General features: G+C 38.2%; 1 protein-coding gene across 3 annotated transcripts; it reads left to right on the top strand.

Moving 5' to 3' along the window:
• The first annotated feature begins 4 nt into the window (after positions 1 to 4).
• Positions 5 to 18,684, top strand: LOC135169951 (uncharacterized). Of its 3 annotated transcripts, none has more exons than XM_064135377.1 (4): positions 5 to 321; positions 771 to 974; positions 18,003 to 18,331; positions 18,424 to 18,680. In XM_064135377.1, the coding sequence occupies exons 2-4, from the start codon at positions 787 to 789 to the stop codon at positions 18,579 to 18,581; spliced, it is 675 nt and encodes a 224-aa protein (XP_063991447.1). In that variant the 5' UTR covers positions 5 to 321; positions 771 to 786; the 3' UTR covers positions 18,582 to 18,680. The 3 variants fall into 3 exon arrangements, with proteins under 3 accessions (XP_063991447.1, XP_063991449.1, XP_063991448.1); XM_064135379.1 differs by having other exon boundaries at positions 126 to 265; positions 18,424 to 18,684; XM_064135378.1 differs by having other exon boundaries at positions 183 to 321; positions 760 to 974; positions 18,424 to 18,684.

Below are 18,684 nucleotides of genomic sequence, written 5' to 3'. Positions count from 1 at the left end.
CTTTCCTTCATTTTTTTATATCATTGCAAACTTCACGTGTAAATTATTCAGAAGTTTTCCTTGAACCACAAAATTTTATGTGAATAATATAAAATTACTATGGAAATAGATGAAAATGTTTCTCGAATCAGTTTAACACTCGTCAAAGCTGTGGTTCATTATGTTGCATACAGACTGGTAGTATTTTTCCTTATTCTGGCGAAAAACGCATTGGCAAAATATCTGAAGACAGTTTCCAAGCCTGCGCCTGATAAAAGATCAATAGGTACATCAAGCATGCAGCCATACCCCTCCACGATGACTTTTGATTGATTATTTCAAGTAATACTGTATGCCATTGTTTATAGTTAGAGTAATAGTATTTTTTAATCAAATTGAGACATGTGTAAGGTTCGTACGTCAGGTCCTTACCGAGGATACTTTTTGATTTTAGACATTTTTTATATTAAAAGTTTCAAAAACTTACAAATCATAGTAGTTAAAACATTCTTTCATACCTATATCTAATTGAAAGTAACTGAAATACACATTGGGATGGGAAAGGCATATTCAAAATAACCAAATAATCATCAACTATCCGACCTAAATTATTGGTTAATAAAATGATTTGGAATCTGAATTGTACACTTGAGGATTAGTATTTTCAATATTTCATAACTTGCCTATTTCACCATTAATTCTCATTTACGGATATGCCTGTACTTGATGCGTACACAAATGGTCTCGAATTAGTATTTACACAAATTAATCTTAAATAAGAGAAATTTCAGTTTGAGCGCGTTGACCATGGACACCCCAGTGAATTCTTTTACTACCACAAGCGGTGCCGAATTTAGTTGGCCTCATTCATCATTTTCGAAAATTTCTACACCAAGGCCACCACCGAAAAATTCTGATAGAAGATTATATCTACCCAAGATGGATCCAGATGATTGTCGATGTGATGTCCATAAAATTGGAAATCCTCTGACCAGGTAACGAAAACTTTACAACAATAAATTAAGGAGTTTTGTGGGTGACCTCCAAACGAAAGAGGAATTTTATGTCTTAGTCAGGAAGCTCACGGTCATTTGAATCTACTGCTTAGGTGGAACGTTGTAATTGCCCAAAGTCTCAGAATTTCCTAAATGATTTTTTCAACTAACTTTTTTATGGAATATATCAAAATCTGAAACTTGTAGGGGGTTGTACAATAGAACTTGATTAAATTTTCACAAAGTTTATCTCGATAGCTAATTTGTTGGATCCCCCAAAATTTTCGGAACGGATGAAATTTTTGAAGACTGAGATGTAGAACAAAATTCAAAATTCTCTATTGAATAATTCATAATTTTGATATCTTTGAGTTCTTAGAGGAAGAACCTCAACATGCTTCTGCAAAATTTTTGACTTTCATTTAATATAATTCGTTGATTTTCATCATTTTTTTCAGTGCTCCCCTTATATTAATCGCATCCTCAAAATATACCAGACATTTAAGTCGAATAAGACGAAGTTGGAAGGCAATCTTGGCAATTACATTGTTAAGGCGATCTATTTCGGAAATATTACTTCTACACAAAAAAATATTCGAAAAAATGGTGGGACCAACGTATGTGGCGCAGTTTCTAAACACCCCATCAGATGAGAGCTGCTATTCACTGTAGATATAGGTCCTACATTACAGGATTAAGTTCAAGAACTGTCCTTGGGCAAAAACATCATTGGTGCCTTACTGTACCAGATTTATTGATCTGTGGATAGCTGATTATCAGATGGTATAACCTAATAAATCTCTCTGATCCCAGGGCTGCACTATTGGGGAGCTCTGAGTTTAAGCCATGGAGGAATTCGAATTGATTGAAATAAAACACATTATTATCTTATAATCTGCACACACCTCCTGTGGCAACATACTTTGTGATCCTGAAGTATGATTGAGGACACAGAACTTCCTAATCTAAATCCTCGTTAGTCCTGCAGTTTTTATATAACATTTTTTTTCAACCCAATATCAGGCGTTTTTGGAGTAGACGTTGTACTCAGAGTAGTAGCATCATAACTAAAGCAGTGTATTTATACAAGCTTGGGGTTCTTTTTTATTTTTAGCATTTTTTCAAACCTGTGAAGTTGACGAAATTGTGCAAAACACAATGCGCTGAAACGTGGATTTGGCCATTTTTTTCAAAAATTATTTGTGATTTTTATGAGATTTCAATCATTTTTTCAAACCAAGAGGGGTAAACTTCCAGCATCTATACTACGGGACTGAGTTACGTATCATACGACTAATGTCCCAAAAAAAGACTCCAGATATATGAACAAAAATTTCCCCATCTCATATCGATTCAGAGATTCATCCAAAACTAATTTCGAATAGAATGAACTCATCCCGATCCCAATTTCACTCTGAACTTCATACTTACATTAATTCCAACAATTGTTTATTTTATTTCATAAATTGAAGACAGATATGTCATATTTTTTATCATCTTAATACACGATTTCAGACTACACACATAAATCAATCCCCCCAATTATTTGTTTTATAAAAAATATAAAATATCTGTTTTCGATTGATAAAATGAAATAAATAACTGTAGGGATTAGTTTAAGAATAAAGTTCAGTGTGAAATCGTGTATCAGGATGAGTTACTGGTGATTGGGGATCAGATTTTTGAGATTATCTCAGAATATGTGTGGGATATATATTTTAATTTTAAGTGAAGGACTGTTAGTGGGGAAAACCCTTATTGATGGAATATTTTTTCAAAGTCGAGCATTAAGCCATAAAGTATGGTGCGGGCCCGAGGTCCGTCGGGGAAGTGCCCAGTGGAAGTAAGGGACCGGGGTTAGATTATAAAGTAATATAGGGAGGTTTAGGCCTGAGTGAGCAAGACGAGGATAGCAGATGGCACTTTTAGTATTTAAGGACAACCAAATGATTAGGTTAGTTAGGTGTTAGCCGGCGTTCGTAGTGTTGGGTTTATAATTGTATAAAAAATGAATAGAAAAACGTCAGCCTAGAAAGCTAGGCGATAGAAGTGAAACTTCATGGATCTCGATGGGCACTTCAAACGAAAATACACACCCTAGCCAGCACGTTTTATGAGCTGGAAATAGTTCCCCGATAACAGAAGCCACTATTCATTATTCTGGAATTTTTAAGGGTGTTCGGTTAAGGATAAAAGATAGTTGATGTTTTCGTCTCCATTGATAAAAAATCTATTCATTCACTTCCATAATTTCAAGTTCAACAAAAGATAGAATTAGTTTGTGGTATGAAAAATATGATAGGAAAACAGGTGATTATAAATTAGTTGAATATCTTCAGAAAAATGCATCTATTGTCGTGCCTGATGTGGTTGTTGATTCTTTGGGATTATTATTCATTTTTAAACTAAATTCACTTTCCAAAAATTGTACAAGTGGTTGAGCTTCTTCCAAGGCAAAATTGACATTGAAATCGCCGCTTAACATCATTGGCATAGTGTGCAAATCTTCTCCTAATTCTACTGCACCAGAGGGAGTATATGCCAATAATCGCATATGTCGTTCATCGATATTCCGTGCGTACACGTACCTCCATTGTGGTTACCCACCCTACTCTCCCCCTCCTACCCTGGATACTCATGGCTCGTTTCGTCGGAGCTAATGCCCCGCTACGCATGTTACCTCGCTCTCGTTTTTTCTTACGCCGAATCTATCGCGTTTTAGTTTCTCTCCCATGTCTCCTTCCGTCCCACTGCCCCTCCACGCGCTGCATCCCTTCCCTTTTCGTGTCGCTTTTTCGTTTCATACGATATTGGAATTACAGTCCAACGAGCGCAAACAAGTTTCACTTCGAAAGGAATCATCCCCACGCTTGATAAAATTTAATTAACATAAATAAATAAAATTTAATAAACAAATTACCCCCAGAATATAAACTCTTTCACCTCAGTATCGATAACGAGTTACTCAACAATGGCCAATTGCTGGATCCCTGGAGACAATTTACCTCCTCCCAGAACCATCCACCAACAAGTTTCGCCCTGTTGCCCTCGCCTTCTGCTTCCTCAAGCTGTGCGATGCTATTGTATCCCACAGACTCACATGGTGGCTGGAGACCAATACTTCTTTCCCAACACCCAATTTAGTTTCAGAACAATGCGCTCTGGCACTGAGAATCTTTCGATCCTCACCACCGAAATTCTTACAGGCTTCGTCATTAATCACTTTACCTCTTGCGGCTTCCTTGACATCAAGGGAGCATTTGATAACATAGACCCCTACACAGTCTATAAAAATCCAGCACGCAGAGGCATTCCCCTTGGAATCTCTAACTTCATCCTTTTTGTCCTAACATATCGTCAACTGCTCATTGTAATATAGGGCAACCTACAAGATCTTGTCCCAACAAATATAGGTACAGGCCAAGGCTCTGTCCTTAGCCATATCCTTTTCAACATTTACCACCCAAACATCCCATTATACCACGGCAATGATGCCAAGTCACTGTGGTTTGCTGATAAGCTTACCATTTACTCACACAACCGTAAACTCGAACTTGCCATATCATCAGTAGAAAAAGCAGTTAAAAGAATTTCAGAATATCTAACCGAAGAACGCCTCGAAACCTCTCCCGAGTAATCTCAGCTTGTGATCTCCTCCAAAAAACATTTCAGCCCCCCTAAATACCCCACAATCATCGACAACTCCCCGATCACTGCTGATGAATCCACAAATTTCTGCAGATTACCCTTGACTGCAGATTAACCTTATCTAACCACAGAAAATCCATTTCCCAAAAAGGAAGCAGAATCATCTCTCTGATGAAATATGTGAGAGACACTCACTACGGTGCCGATTCGCGGATTCTCCTCATCTTCTACCGACGACTCCTGCGCAGTTGCCCTGAATATGGAAGTCACATCTTACAATACTCCAACCACAGTAACTTTGAGAAACTAAACAACCTTCAATATTTTACTATCAGATTGGTAATTGGCTTCCGTAATTCCGCACCCACAAATGTTGTGCTAGCTGAAACATCTTAACCCCCTCACAGAATCTCCCAACTATCCGACCGTTTCATGGTGAAGATAGTTTCGATTTCTCAAAACATCTCTTTCTCGAAAAACTTCCGTCCCTACCCAATACTATAGAAAGAAACACGAAGGGTTGCACTCCGGGAGTGCCGGCAAAAGTGAAAACTTGAACTTATGGCGCGTTGGGCACTTTTTTGGGTGAGCTTTTTTAGGTGCGCTCGCGACATGAGAAATTGCACATAAAAAAATGAGCCGTCATGGGACGCCTGGCAGATGTGAAACATCGTGTGTGTACAAGTAATATGCATAAAAGATAATATTATTACAGGAATTAAATATAGCCTAATGAAAAAATGAAGTATTACGAGATTCTTACAGTAAATGGTAACTTTATTTAATAAACATTTATTTACATGATATAAAAATTCGATAATAGTATCAAGTTGCCACAATTTAAATATTTTCATCTGTGGCTTCAATAATAGTTATATTCGATTTTTCCTCTGCCGGTATCACTGTGACGATTGGTCGATGATAACTAAAGTACGTTACAAAAGTATTGGATGAAACACCATCAAGATATCTCACAAATACAGCATCTATTGTTGTTCCATATTTGGTAGTAGATTCTTTTGGATCGTGATTGATTTGCCATTGAAATTCTTTTTGAAGAAATGTCATTAACGGCATTGATTCAGCTCTTGCAAAATTTACACTGAAATATGCAGCTAAAAATAATGGTAGTTTATGTTTATTCGTTTTAAGAATTATTGAACCTGTTTGACTATAAGGAAATAACTTTTCATGTAAAAATGAAATGAGATGATCCATTTTGTTATTAGGTGAAATGTATATTACAATCATAATTAATTCACTTCCGTCTTGTAGTTTAACATGTGAAGAACACATATTTCCAATAGATGCAATAGTTTAAAATAGTCTGGTACTATTCGACTAATAAAGTCTTACACAACATTGATAGTATGCCTTGTGTTTAACTGATCAGGGTGACGTCCAGTTTCAATAATAATATTTTGTGATCCTTCTGATGATTGTTGGGAACTGAAATATTTAAAACAATATGATATTGAAATACACAAAAAAAAAAAATTTTAAGTGTGGTTTCAATATACTCATTGAACTCAAATCTTAGTCAATTATTGCAATATATGACTAAAGATTTGCAAATATAAATTTTATTAATAAATTTTTCTATATTAATTCCTTCATGAATAATAAAAGAATACTTAATTGAAGATAATATTAATATAATTTATATAAATTATTAATATGATTAATATGAATATAATTAATTAAATATAAAAATATAATAATTACATTTATGGAGACTTGAAAAATACAATCTACTTACTGATGACTTGGTAGTATACCATAGTGTAGTTTCACTTTCTTTGCACAAGGTTGATCACTTTGATCTTCTGAGTTATCACTGTCACACATATTTTATTGTCAAAAATTAAAATGAAAAATTAAATAAAACGCAGGTTATGTGTACCGTAGTAAACAACAACGTCGAACTGAGTGAGAAGCCACACCGTACACTCTACTACACAGAATATAGATAGGCATACCTTAGTATAGCCTGGCGAATGCTCGCCACGACAAGTATCGCCACGCCAACGATTCAGTTTAGGGGTGCGCCTATAGATGTTTCACATCAAAAATCAAGTTCCCATAATTTTTAGCAATTTTCCGACCATCAAATCACGTCCCTAGTGAAATTCTCTAATAAAATGAGTATATTTTCGATTTTTCAGGTTTTCCTACTTTTCCGGCTTTCCGATAACTTTTAATTCTTAGCTGAAATGAGCATAGAGTTAATTTTCCTAATTCCCCAAAATTTCGAGATTTTCTGTAATTTTGTAAAAATTTATCAACTTTAAACTTTAAATACAGCGCCTTTTTAAACGCTAGCGCCAAACTTGTATTCTTGTAATGTAACTGTTGGTAAAACAGGAAGTTGTCTCCCTAGCCGAAGAAAGAGACAGCTGATATATACCTATGCGTATACTAATAGTATTGTACACTATTATAAACATATATGTACCCCACGTGTTTCTCATTTTTTAGATAATTTTATTTAATAACGTGTTGCATTTGTTTATGTACGTATCATGTACGTAACCAAATTTACCAAATAAAATAATAATTTACGTACGTGATGACGAGCAGCAGTTGTAATAATGTATACAAAATATAGTAACACTATAGTATACAAAAGCACTACAACAATGTTTTTATTAATTCTATTAACACTTTAGATTTGTTTTTTTTTATTTATACCATAGCAGCAACACAAGTCAAATGAAATATTTAAATAAATGAGTTTTCCGCTTAATATTCATTTATAAAATAAATATAAAAAACTCTCAATCTCGTCTGTCGCGAGGGCACGAACGAATGCCCATGCAAAGAGCGCGTATAGTATACATATATTATAAGAATACACGCGCAGTATATCTGTGTAAAATCTCATCTGTCGCGAGAACGGCTGAAAATGCGAACCCACAAAAGCGCCCAACGCGCCATAAGAACTTTTCAATTCAAAAAACATGAATATACACCACATCCGATCCAACTTCCCTGTATACCATTCCTACAGAAGACTGCTTCAAGACCGTCCCCAAATGTAGTCCCACTTCCACTCAGTCCCATACCAATTCCCATTTAGCCTAATTAATATTACTCTCACAATCAACACTTCGCTGAGTAGGGAACTTCCAGTTGGCAAAAACTCTGCTACCATTTTCTCAGAACACCTGTGCTCCAAAAGCCTTGACCTCCATACCCGAATCTATATGGTTGGATGCAAAACCGACGACGGCTCACTCGTCGGTTTTGCAGGATTTATTGCAATACTCCATATTATAATAAAACGGCAATTCTCGACTTACACCTCAATCCTTACAGCCGAAGCCCTTGCAATCCTGACTGCCCTATAGAAGATCCGCCACCGAAACATCTCAAAATCCCTAATGTTAACAGACTCCCTAATCGTCCTCGTAGTGCTCTCGAACTTTTCTCTAATTCACGTCCTACATCATCTACTAAATCCTTGAACTTTGCTTACTACTATCCCTCAATGACATAGAGGTCACATTTATTTGGATTCCTTCCCATATAAGCATTCCTGGGAAAGAGTCAGATGACTCGTTTCCAGAGATTTCTGCTCATCCTAGTATTATCGAATTTCAATGGAAAAAGAAGCATTTCGGTGGTGCAGAGGACTACACCTCCATTGTTAACTAGTCCCTCTGACAATGGGACTGCTACTAAGGAATTGTTGAGCCGGCTGACAGGCAGACACCCCAGCATTGCGTGTGGGCGCCCTGCCACTTCTGGGCTGAGGTACTACGATGCCGCTGGCGTCCCTCAAACCTTCAGAACTGAGCCACTACTTCAGTCTATCCTCTTTGACAACACCAGTCACCGCCATAAAAATTATATCATCATTATTGTAGACTGCAAGAGGGGATTAAATAATAATCTCCCATTCCCCCAGTTTATGTCAGGCCCTATACTCTGGCACACTAATAGGCAAAATAAACTCGTACATATCGTAAATTGGGAAAAATCTGTAGAAATCACTAAAAATAATCCACAAACTGCAATGTCTCTTTTATTGGTATCTTCCCATTGCGGCATTGCGGATAATGAAAAGGCAAATTGACTGGACGGAGATACGACAGATGAGATTCGATATGATTTTTATGTATCATACAGTGACTTTTTTTCTATTGTATAAATTGCTCAAGGGTACGTGGTTCCTTTACATTATGAATTAATTTGTTTTAGGTTTTTGATTGCATTGAATTTGAAATACAATATATATTGTCCTATTTTCATAATATATTTACGTAAGGTTGTGAGTACTTTTGAGTTTGTTGATTTTCACAGAGGCAACATTCAGTTGTTCGGTATTTTCAGTCGCTGTAGTTCTGTCAAGAGTATCATTATTATTGACCTCTCATTGTCCAGGTTGAGGCAGAATGAAAGGATATGATCGTCAATGTCTGGTATTTCGTGTCCGCAAAGACAACTCGGGTCGTCAACTATGTTGATTCTGCGTAGAGAGGCCTTCAAAGTGGTAACGGTTAGCTCTGACTCTATTTAGCCATAAAATCAAAGCCTTCGGGTATTTGTTAGTATCTTTGTACAATGCTTTGAAAGTCTCTCTGTAAAAGATTTAAATATATTCCACTCCTTTACGATTTATTTTCCCTTGGTGTCCAATTTCCGTTATCGTATTTTGTTTTTCATCATTCGTGTATTTGGATCTGAGATCAGTGGGAGGGACCAGACAATTAATGTCATCATATTGTGATGCTTCTTTGGTTAATTTATCAGCTCTCTCATTACCCTAGTACTGCTTCCTCTGTGTATGGCAATCCAATAGAATAATATACAGCGATGGCGGTCGTTATTTTTGAATTTCCTACATGTCGATTTGGTATCTAGAAAATAGGATTTCTTTTTGGGATCGAGTTTTGTTGATTGAAAACTCTAACGAGTACTCAGAGCATCGGAGAGTATGAGGAACCTTAGGCCTCTGGGTTGTAGGGCTAGATTCAGAGCCATGTCGAGTGCGATACATTGTGATATGCAGACTGAGCTGTTATGGTCACATTGTGTCATCCGGCTATGTATAAGGTTGGTACAATAGTAGGTGGTACCAACGTGATCAGAATCCGGGTGTATACTTCCGTCCGTGTACACGCAACATAATCCGGGGTTCGTTTGGATCCATTTTTGATTGGTGAAAATTATAGCCCGAGTGGTTCGGCTCCTAACTTGGGCCGGGTAAGAGGCGGGGGGGGGGGAATCTATCTGTAGGTTCATTAGTTTTAACAATATTTGATTGAGTAAGAGGGGTTCATCACCCGGTATATGACACTACCTCAATAATAAGTGCATACACTGGTGTACTGAAACCGCTTCTTGCTGATTTTATTGTAGGATCAATGTGGTGGGCAAGAAATAAATGTGAAAAAATCTATTTCAAAAAGAACTATAATAATAATAAAGTATCAACTTGGTACAATAATGTTGATTAAAAGGTAAAAATATGCCGCGATTAAAATAAGTATGTTCTCTCCAAAAACTCAAAACGAACTAACTTGTCTACAACTCCGAATCTTACTTATTCTCATCTATAGTTTTCCCCTTCTTCAATGCACTAGAACAAACCATCCATTGTTGTTCTATCGGCACACTGTCTCCAATGGACCTCACACAAAAGCCCCAAAAAAGGCATGCATGCCAAAAAACTATCACTCAATTATAATAAACACTTCAAGCTAAATTATTACCACTAGGAAAAACTATAAAAGATACAAAATAAACATATAGGCTAAACTCTACATTCCACAATGAACTAACTCAAGTGACAGAAAATCCTTGTCGCAATTTCTAAGTCTTTTGTTAATATTAAAAGTTATTGTCCCATTTATCAAAAAATCTTAAAACCCTCACTATACTATTGATTTCCGTGATGGTGAAATGAGTCTGAATGTTAATGAAATATTATGGAATATTCGAGTGTAACTTGAAAATGATGAAAAAAACAATTTTTATAGATTTCAGGAAATGTCAGATCAATCCACTTCAGGAAGACACTGCAATTTTTTTCTATTATCATACGGTTTTTAAATCAACTCAAAAGGTAAGAAAAAGTCTCTTGCAAAAATTTGAAAAAGAAAAGAAATTTTGGCAGTAATAACAAATGTGTCAATCCTGATCTGAAGATCGAAAAACTGTTTTCTGGCATGCCAAAATGGAATCCGAAGATGGTTTTCCGTATCATGATTTATGGCCTTTCGAATCAGTTGTGCATCAGGAGGGTTGGAGATGTCGAATAAACGGTTACATACAAAAGATTCCTCGATAAAATTTGCCCTAATGTTGTTTCATTACTTCTTTTCATATCTCGATTATTTCAGAAGATATCTCATGATTTTGTAAAAGGGAGGGAATGAAGGGGTTTTGTTCGAATAGTGCTATCGGCTCAGAAAAGAGCTTTTAGGTGAGGATGCGTTGACAGAATATGGACATGTGTTTGAGGAGAAGCCTGGGTTGTGGAGAGTGAGGTGGGTGAGATAGCGATAGAGTGTGAGAGGGGGTGATGAGAAAATGAGGGGGGGTGGTACAATTCACAGCACACAAATTCACGGTTTAGAGTTATAACTGATTTGTCAATTTATTATAAAACTGAGGAGTCTGAAATTGCACAATGGTTTTGCTTGAGTTATGGGCAGTCAATATAATTAATTAGAGAAAACTGTATGAGTTGTATTCCGGAGGTTTTAGATTGTAACAGACATTTGGGGATGTCTGTTGAGAACCCAAAGACGGGAGGGAGAACACCAAATCCCGAAACGACGAGTAGTTTAAAAAGCGTGAGTGAGAGGGAAGAGAGGGAGAAATTTCGATTTATTTTGTACTATTCCACCCCGGTGTGGCTAAACCCGGAAAATACGGATTTTCAGATCTTCCCTTCCACCCTCGGGTGGTCAATTAAGGAATTTGTTCGCCTTTTACCGACCCAAGTATGAGTTTTGTGGGCCCATTAAAATTATCGCGAAGAAGGGCCAAATTACGAGTCGTTCGGTAGTTTTATATGGGATTCACCCTCCGTTAATTCTACGGACATTTGAATAAGCCCGGCTGAAATACCGGCGCTCCAAAAAGCGGATTTGAGGGGGATTAATTGTCTACGTTTTAGTTTCTTTTTTGGTGGAAGGTCGCTCGAAGCAGGTACAGCCCCTGCCTTCGACGAATTGCCAGGCTGTTTAGGGTTTGCGTCATTAGTTTTCGGTTTTTTTTTAATACATTTATTTAACCCCCTTAGATCCCGGAGAGTCAAACCCGCAGGAAGCGCCAAAACCCCAGAAACCCTAGTGAGCAATCACGTCCCTAGAGCCCGGTCGGTTAAAGGGAGAATCAGGACTACGGTTGGACTAATTAGAGTAGAGAGGGTGACACTACGCGGTGCCCCTCGGAAAATTTCGGGAGGACCTCGGGAAAGAGGGCGGAGCCTCCCGGTCCGTCCCCATCAGATCACATCGACGTGATCGATCAGTCGGGATCCGTTAATCGAAGGGATAAGTGAAAAGTTTAACCCGTTTACAATAAAGTTTTGTTGAGTCCAAAATGAAGGGAAAAGGCAGGCGTAGACGCCTAGATTTAAGGGTGAGTTAATTGTATTATTTATTCGCTTTGGGTTAAGCCCAAAGCGCCCTTTCTCCACTTCCGGGTGGTTTACGATCAGGGTTAATAATCATTTCCCCAAGTTGTAACGATTTACCCGTCAATAGGGTACGAGTGTTCTCCAGGTTTTACCTGGCCCAAAAATCCTTTTGGAGAGTTTAATTAGTGTGTCTTTTTGGGTAATTCCAAGCCGTAATGAGTCAATAAAAGAAAGGATGAAATAATGGTTGCGGTATTGTGTAGTAGTGTAAAGGATAGAGCGGGGTGGCGATTGCATCATCCCCCCGTTCGATCTCCCGATCGAAATTCCGCCGGAACTTCTAATGGTTCCCGGTCGGCCAGTAATGATGCGAAATCTCTCACATTTTGTGAGATTGTTCGGGGGAGTATTCTCTTAAAATAGGCTGTTGGATTTCGGAAATCCACTCAGTCGTTTTCGGGATATGTTAAATCGCCGGTTCACCGGTTAATTCCCCCCCTTGGTGTAACGCCTTGGGTGGGCCCATTGAAGAGTGTTCGCGCTTCCGACAGGATTACGGTGATCCTGTACGGCCAGAAATGATTAGACATTGTTGAAATTTTACTGGGAGCATCTACTAGATTATCGCGATTTAATGGGCTAAAGTTTTTGATGTTCGCCTCTACGGATTAGGCGTTTTCGCGAATCTCCGGAAGCGTGTTTTCCGGCCTTTGAAAATGTCCCCCGAGCGTGGTGGGTTTCGCATCCGTCTCTCTCGCTCTCTATCTCTGTCTCTCTCTCGCACGCGTTATATTAGATGCGCTGCAAAATCTCTATTTGTTGATTATTTGCACCTTGTTCGGAGGAGAATTTTTAAGGGATACGTATTTAGGGAATTAGACGAAGTATTTAGTAATATATCCCGAAGCTTTGATAGCAATTGGGAATTTATTAAAGATTATCCAGGGTTGTTAATCCTGGCCAAAATTGAAAGAAATTAAAGGAAATGTCGAAGAGAATTAATGTTAGTAAAGTTTTGCATATTATTTGTAGATAATTAGGAGGGCGGAAAATTTCGAAGAATCTCCGTAATTTGCCTATTCTCGTGACTTTTTTTTTATTTCTCCCCTCCTAGATCCCTTATTTTGTAGCCAATACCTCTGGTTCCACCTGAAACTCACCCCTCTCTCCATAACCAAGCACACTGAGCGACCCGAGGACCGTTACCTTTCCACGAAATCTAATTGCCTCTCTTTTTCTTTTAGATATAGATTTCAGTTACGTTTTCGTTTTTGCGTATTTTAGGACTTAATGATTGAGGTTCAGCCTAAATTCCGGTTTGATACTCCCGGCTTAAAAAGTATCTGGCGCCCATTGATTTAAATTTTTGAGTCTAATTAGATAAAGGGGAAGTAGGGCGAAGGTGATGGGCATTTTCCGACCCCCGTAGAAAATGTCACGTTACAAGATGTAACGATCACTGAGCTGTTCACTGTACACGATCCACACGATGAGAGTGAGAGTGAGTGGGGTCACCGGCGACAATTGGCCTAATTGTTCCCACGTGACATGTCCTTAGCGATTTACCACGCATTTCCGGGGTTGAGGCCTCCGGGACGTGGCGCCCCAAATTGGGAAATATTCCAATGATCCCCCTTGGTAACAGAGGACTGTTTTGATCCAGGGGGTCGAGCGGTCGATGTATCGTCGCGGGGGAAGGGAGGGCCCGGAATTTCGTGGGATTTCCAACAACATGTGAATATGAACCTTTATGTGAGAATCCGTTGAGAGCATATGAACTGAGACGATCGTTTTTGGGTGTCGATATGAGTGCAATGGAAAAGTTGCATGCGTTCCATTATCTCTACTCCAGTCCGGGGAAATGTGTGAATAACCACATACCTTTACAATATAGGTGAAAGAGTTTTTTGTTGAAAACTTTCTCCTGATACCTCTAACCCCTCCAATAAAAAAAATTATCAGCCTAGAAAGCTAGGCGATAGAAGTGAAACTTCATGGATCTCGATGGGCACTTGAAATGAAAATACAGCAAGTTTTATGAGATAGAATTATTTCCCCGATAACCGAAGCCACTATTCATTATTGGGGAATTTCTAAGGGTGTTAGGTTAATGAAAAAAAAAGTTAGTTGACGTTTTCGCCGCCATTTATAAAAAATCTATTCATTCACTTCCATACTTTCATGTTCAAGAAAAGATACAATTGGTTTGTGATCTGACAAATATAAAATGAAAACTCGGAATTGTAAATTATTTAAATATCTTGAGAAAATTGCACCGATTCTAGTGCCTGATCTGGGTGTTGAGTCTTTGGGGTTATTATTCATTTTTAGATTAAATTTACTTTCTAAAAATTGTACAAGTGGTTGAGCTTCTTTCAAGGCAAAATTTACATTAAAATCACCACTTAAAATCATGGGCATAGTGGTTAAATCTTCTTCTAATTCTGCTGCGCCAGAGGGAGTATATGCCAATAATGCTCTATGTATAAATTTTATGATATCGTTAATTCTTTGGTTCGATACTGCAGCCAAGCCTTAATTGTTCTCTTGTTGATGAGACCACTCAAATGACTGGACTTGTGAATTTTCTTTTTCTTAATGTGTACATTGATGCAATGATCGTCATCAAGATGTCGTGGACGATGTTTCACCACTATATCCACTTCAACTGGAACATTCATGATCTGTCCATATATTCCATATTGTCCATGTCCATGCCGTAATCGCCGTATTTGAATGAATGGAATTCTCGGTGATATGAGTCTTTCTCATACCGAATCGAGGGGTGGAAGATGGGCAGGTATTTGTACACATGAGAAGCTATTATATACTGACAATATTGGGATAGAATTAGCGTTGAGTGTTCGAAGGCAGGTGTAGCAAATTTTCATTTCATCTCTATTCATTGTTGGTGCAATTGTGTCTGAAATCTCACTATGTTGATTGGCTGGAGCTCTCGAATCCTCTTGGAACCACAATCGATCACAGATAGAGCAAGGAAAAGCGAAAGAATTATTCTTGAATTTTTTATCAAATTCTTTATGTATATTCTTAAATTGAGTGAAGTCTTTGTAAGGGAGGTTAGGGTTTATGGTTATGCTTCTTACGTCATCCTCTCTTGCTGATGGCCCTGGGATGTCTGCATCAACCCGTGGAACAAACATACAGTGGAAAATTCTATTTGCAGCGTTTAACGTTGCGGAAGGCTCATTACCATCGCCCAAATTATTGGTCTGTTCGATTTCGTCTACCAGTGAAGGGTTCGGAGGTGGTTGTAAATTTATAGCCCTCTTCCTTGCTCGGTATTCCCAGACACGTTCAACACTGGTTTTCGGGATTTTCTTCACTTTATTTAGTTTATTGTTTGAACGCAGTCGATCTCTGTATTTCTTCCACAACTGAGCATCAGATTTAGGTATGATGTGCAGCTCTGATTAATATTTTTTAGACTATTTAATAACACTTCTCACTTCTCTATATAACCTTGAACACTTAGAAACACTATATAACCTCGATAACCAACAAATGCTGCACGACTCTTGAAATATATGTATATCTTAATAAAACAAGGAGTCTCCAACAATATTCGCTATCCGTGTAGTAGAGGCGGAAATTACCATTTGTAATCTCTCGCTATACTCCCGCGCTCAGCTCACGCTCTACGCATGCGCTTCGCTTGCGCATCAGTCCCATTCCTTTGCGTCGGCGCATTCGAATGTCTGCCAGTCCGTGAGCTATGCGCGGTCTGCGCAGGCGCCCCGGAGCACGTGGAGATGGCAGCCGCTACAGTGCGTACACGTCGGTACATTGTGGTGTTACCTACCGCGCTCTCCCCTCCCTTCCCATGATACTCATGGCTCATTTCGTCGGAGCCAATCCCCCCCCCCCCTACACAAGCTACCCCGCTCTCGTCTTTTCCTACTCCGAATCTATCGCATTTTTCTTTCTCTCTCAGGTCTCCTTCAGTTCGACTGCCCCACCACGCGCGCTATCCCCTCCCTTTTCCTGTCGCTTTTTCGTTACATACGATATTCGATTTACACCCGAACGAGCGCAAAGAAGTTTCACTTCAAAATTGATCTGATTAGATATAAAATCAAGAGCCGTGAGAACCAAATTCGGATTCAGATTCTGCTCGCCTAAAACATGAAGAATAAAAAAAATTATTTCTTCAATGCCATAGTAGTGCAATTCATATAAAATCTATCCATTGATTTTTCCATGTTGAGATTAGGGTGGAGAAATTTGTTATATTTTATAAAAATTTTGTAAATATTTTCATATTTTCTGGAAGTGGCTTTTGTTTGCATTTTCCGAAAAAGGACCTACCTATAGAAAATGATAGAAAAAAGCGGGCTAGCACAATCTCAGGAGTGTTTTTCACGTGGTACTGATTAATGCACTAGATCAACTCGTTAACACACCAGCAACACAAGCTGATCACCATGGTCGGGTTGATTAAATTACACGGTCGATAATCCAAATCGCTCTTCACGGCCAGGATTCGAAATCCACTCCTTCCAATCTTTTTCACAAAAGATGGAACGACTAATTAGTCGTGAGTTCGCTATGGCGCGGCTATACTATAACACAACCGGCGAACTCCTACAGCGTCGATTAACTATGTAAAAATTTATCAACCAAATGCATAAGCTTCAAGTCACGAGCTGGCTGAATGGGGATGGAATCCTTCACATAGACGATTATACTATAGGCTAGGGTTCGTCTCAGACGCTAGTATGACATAGAATATAATAGTAATGTCACAGTCGTTTTTTTTTAAGTGAAACTTCTTTGCGCTCGTTGGGCTGTAAATCCAAAATCGTATGTAACGAAAAAGCGACAGGAAAAGAGAGGGGATGGCGCGCATGGTGCGGCAGTCGGACGGAAAGAGACATAGGAGAGAAACGAAAACGCGATAGATTCGGAGTAAGAAAAGGACTCATTTTGTGAATATGATGAACAATACTAATAAAACCTTTTCATTAATATCGGGATAGTTCACGGGGAAATACCAATCCAGTGGCATCAAATGCTTTTTACACATTTGAAAATCATGAAATCTCGGGTTTAACTTATCCTTCAGTAAAATTCCCGAATTTTAAGCGGTCCGAAAATGAGAATCTCGTAATTTATTTAAATATATACTCTAATATCAATATTGGAGATCAATTTCCTAATTTTTTGTCCTAAATGGGCTTCGGTGTCACTGTTCCCCGAGTTCAAAAATGCAGTGACAGCAATTTCCTTGTATTTTGTTAATTTTCAGGGAAATATGGAACAGAAATTGACTATTCTATTTGGTTTCTCCACAAGATTTCCCCGAATTTTCAATGACAAAATGTTCTGAAATCGTCCTGTGTGGCTCAAGACCTTCAAAATTAGCGACGAGAGGGATAAGTTTTGCAGGTTAAAAATCCCGAGCGCGAAGGGCGAGGGTTTTTCTGCGAAACTTATCCCGAGGGAAATATCCGATTAATTTTGAAGGTCGAGGGGTATTTGGTTGGATTATTTTTTTCATTCCAATTTCAAACAATTAAATGTGTGGCATTTCACGTCATATGGTATGGGTTTTCACTCGTAATTATGGCTTCTCCAACGTATATTTTCTGTCTGCACATAATGCAGAGAATTGTTTCCAAATTGTGGCTTTTGCCTTCACTGTATTATTAAGAACATTATTTTTAATTTTTTCACAAAAAATTCAGAGAAAATTTTTTAACAATCTATGGGTGAGAAGTTTCACTTCTGTCGTGCATAAATTTTATACACATATTTTTTTTCAGATACAAAGAATTAACAAAAAAAGAGGCAGATCTCTGTAAAGACATCAAGCACGTAAATCAAGAATTGACAACATTGATGTGTGACATGTTAGAAAATCCCGATATGTCTGAAATGAAAAGTGGTTATCGGGCAGCTTATGACGGTAACACAGAAGTTAGGAACTTCAAATATCGGACCTTAATGGCAGCAGCGGATTCACCCATTAAGTCACCGATTAATTCTGCCGTTTCTCAGCTGCAAAGCGGATATAGGGATCCAATTAGGTTTCGATATAGTTCTGTTGGTGTCCCTGTTATTGAACCTGCTGAACATACTGATTTGAGCCGAGGTAATTGAATTATGATAGATGTTACAGGTGTAATTAATTGATTCACATACAATGAATATCTTCAAGTCAGCTATTCTTTTGCATATTTGTAGACCCCAAATCATTGCACGCATGGTCCCAACTCTACACAGGAAGATCTGAATATATGGACACTTTTTGTAAACTCGGACTCAGTAACCTGAAGAATCAACAGCAATATTTGGAACCCCTGCCATCATCTCGAAGACAGTGGGGCGATTGTAAAATATAGTGAATTTTTGGAAAAAATACATAATTATTAATGGTATCACTACAGGATGGTAATCAGATTATATTTTTTGTTACCTAACATTCTATTTCCGTCATTTTTTATA

The sequence above is a fragment of the Diachasmimorpha longicaudata genome, chromosome 16 (genome assembly GCF_034640455.1).
Source record: "Diachasmimorpha longicaudata isolate KC_UGA_2023 chromosome 16, iyDiaLong2, whole genome shotgun sequence".
Taxonomy (NCBI): Eukaryota; Metazoa; Arthropoda; class Insecta; order Hymenoptera; family Braconidae; genus Diachasmimorpha; species Diachasmimorpha longicaudata.
Note: the sequence above shows the minus strand (reverse complement) of the source record. Positions and strands in the feature narration are given on the sequence as shown.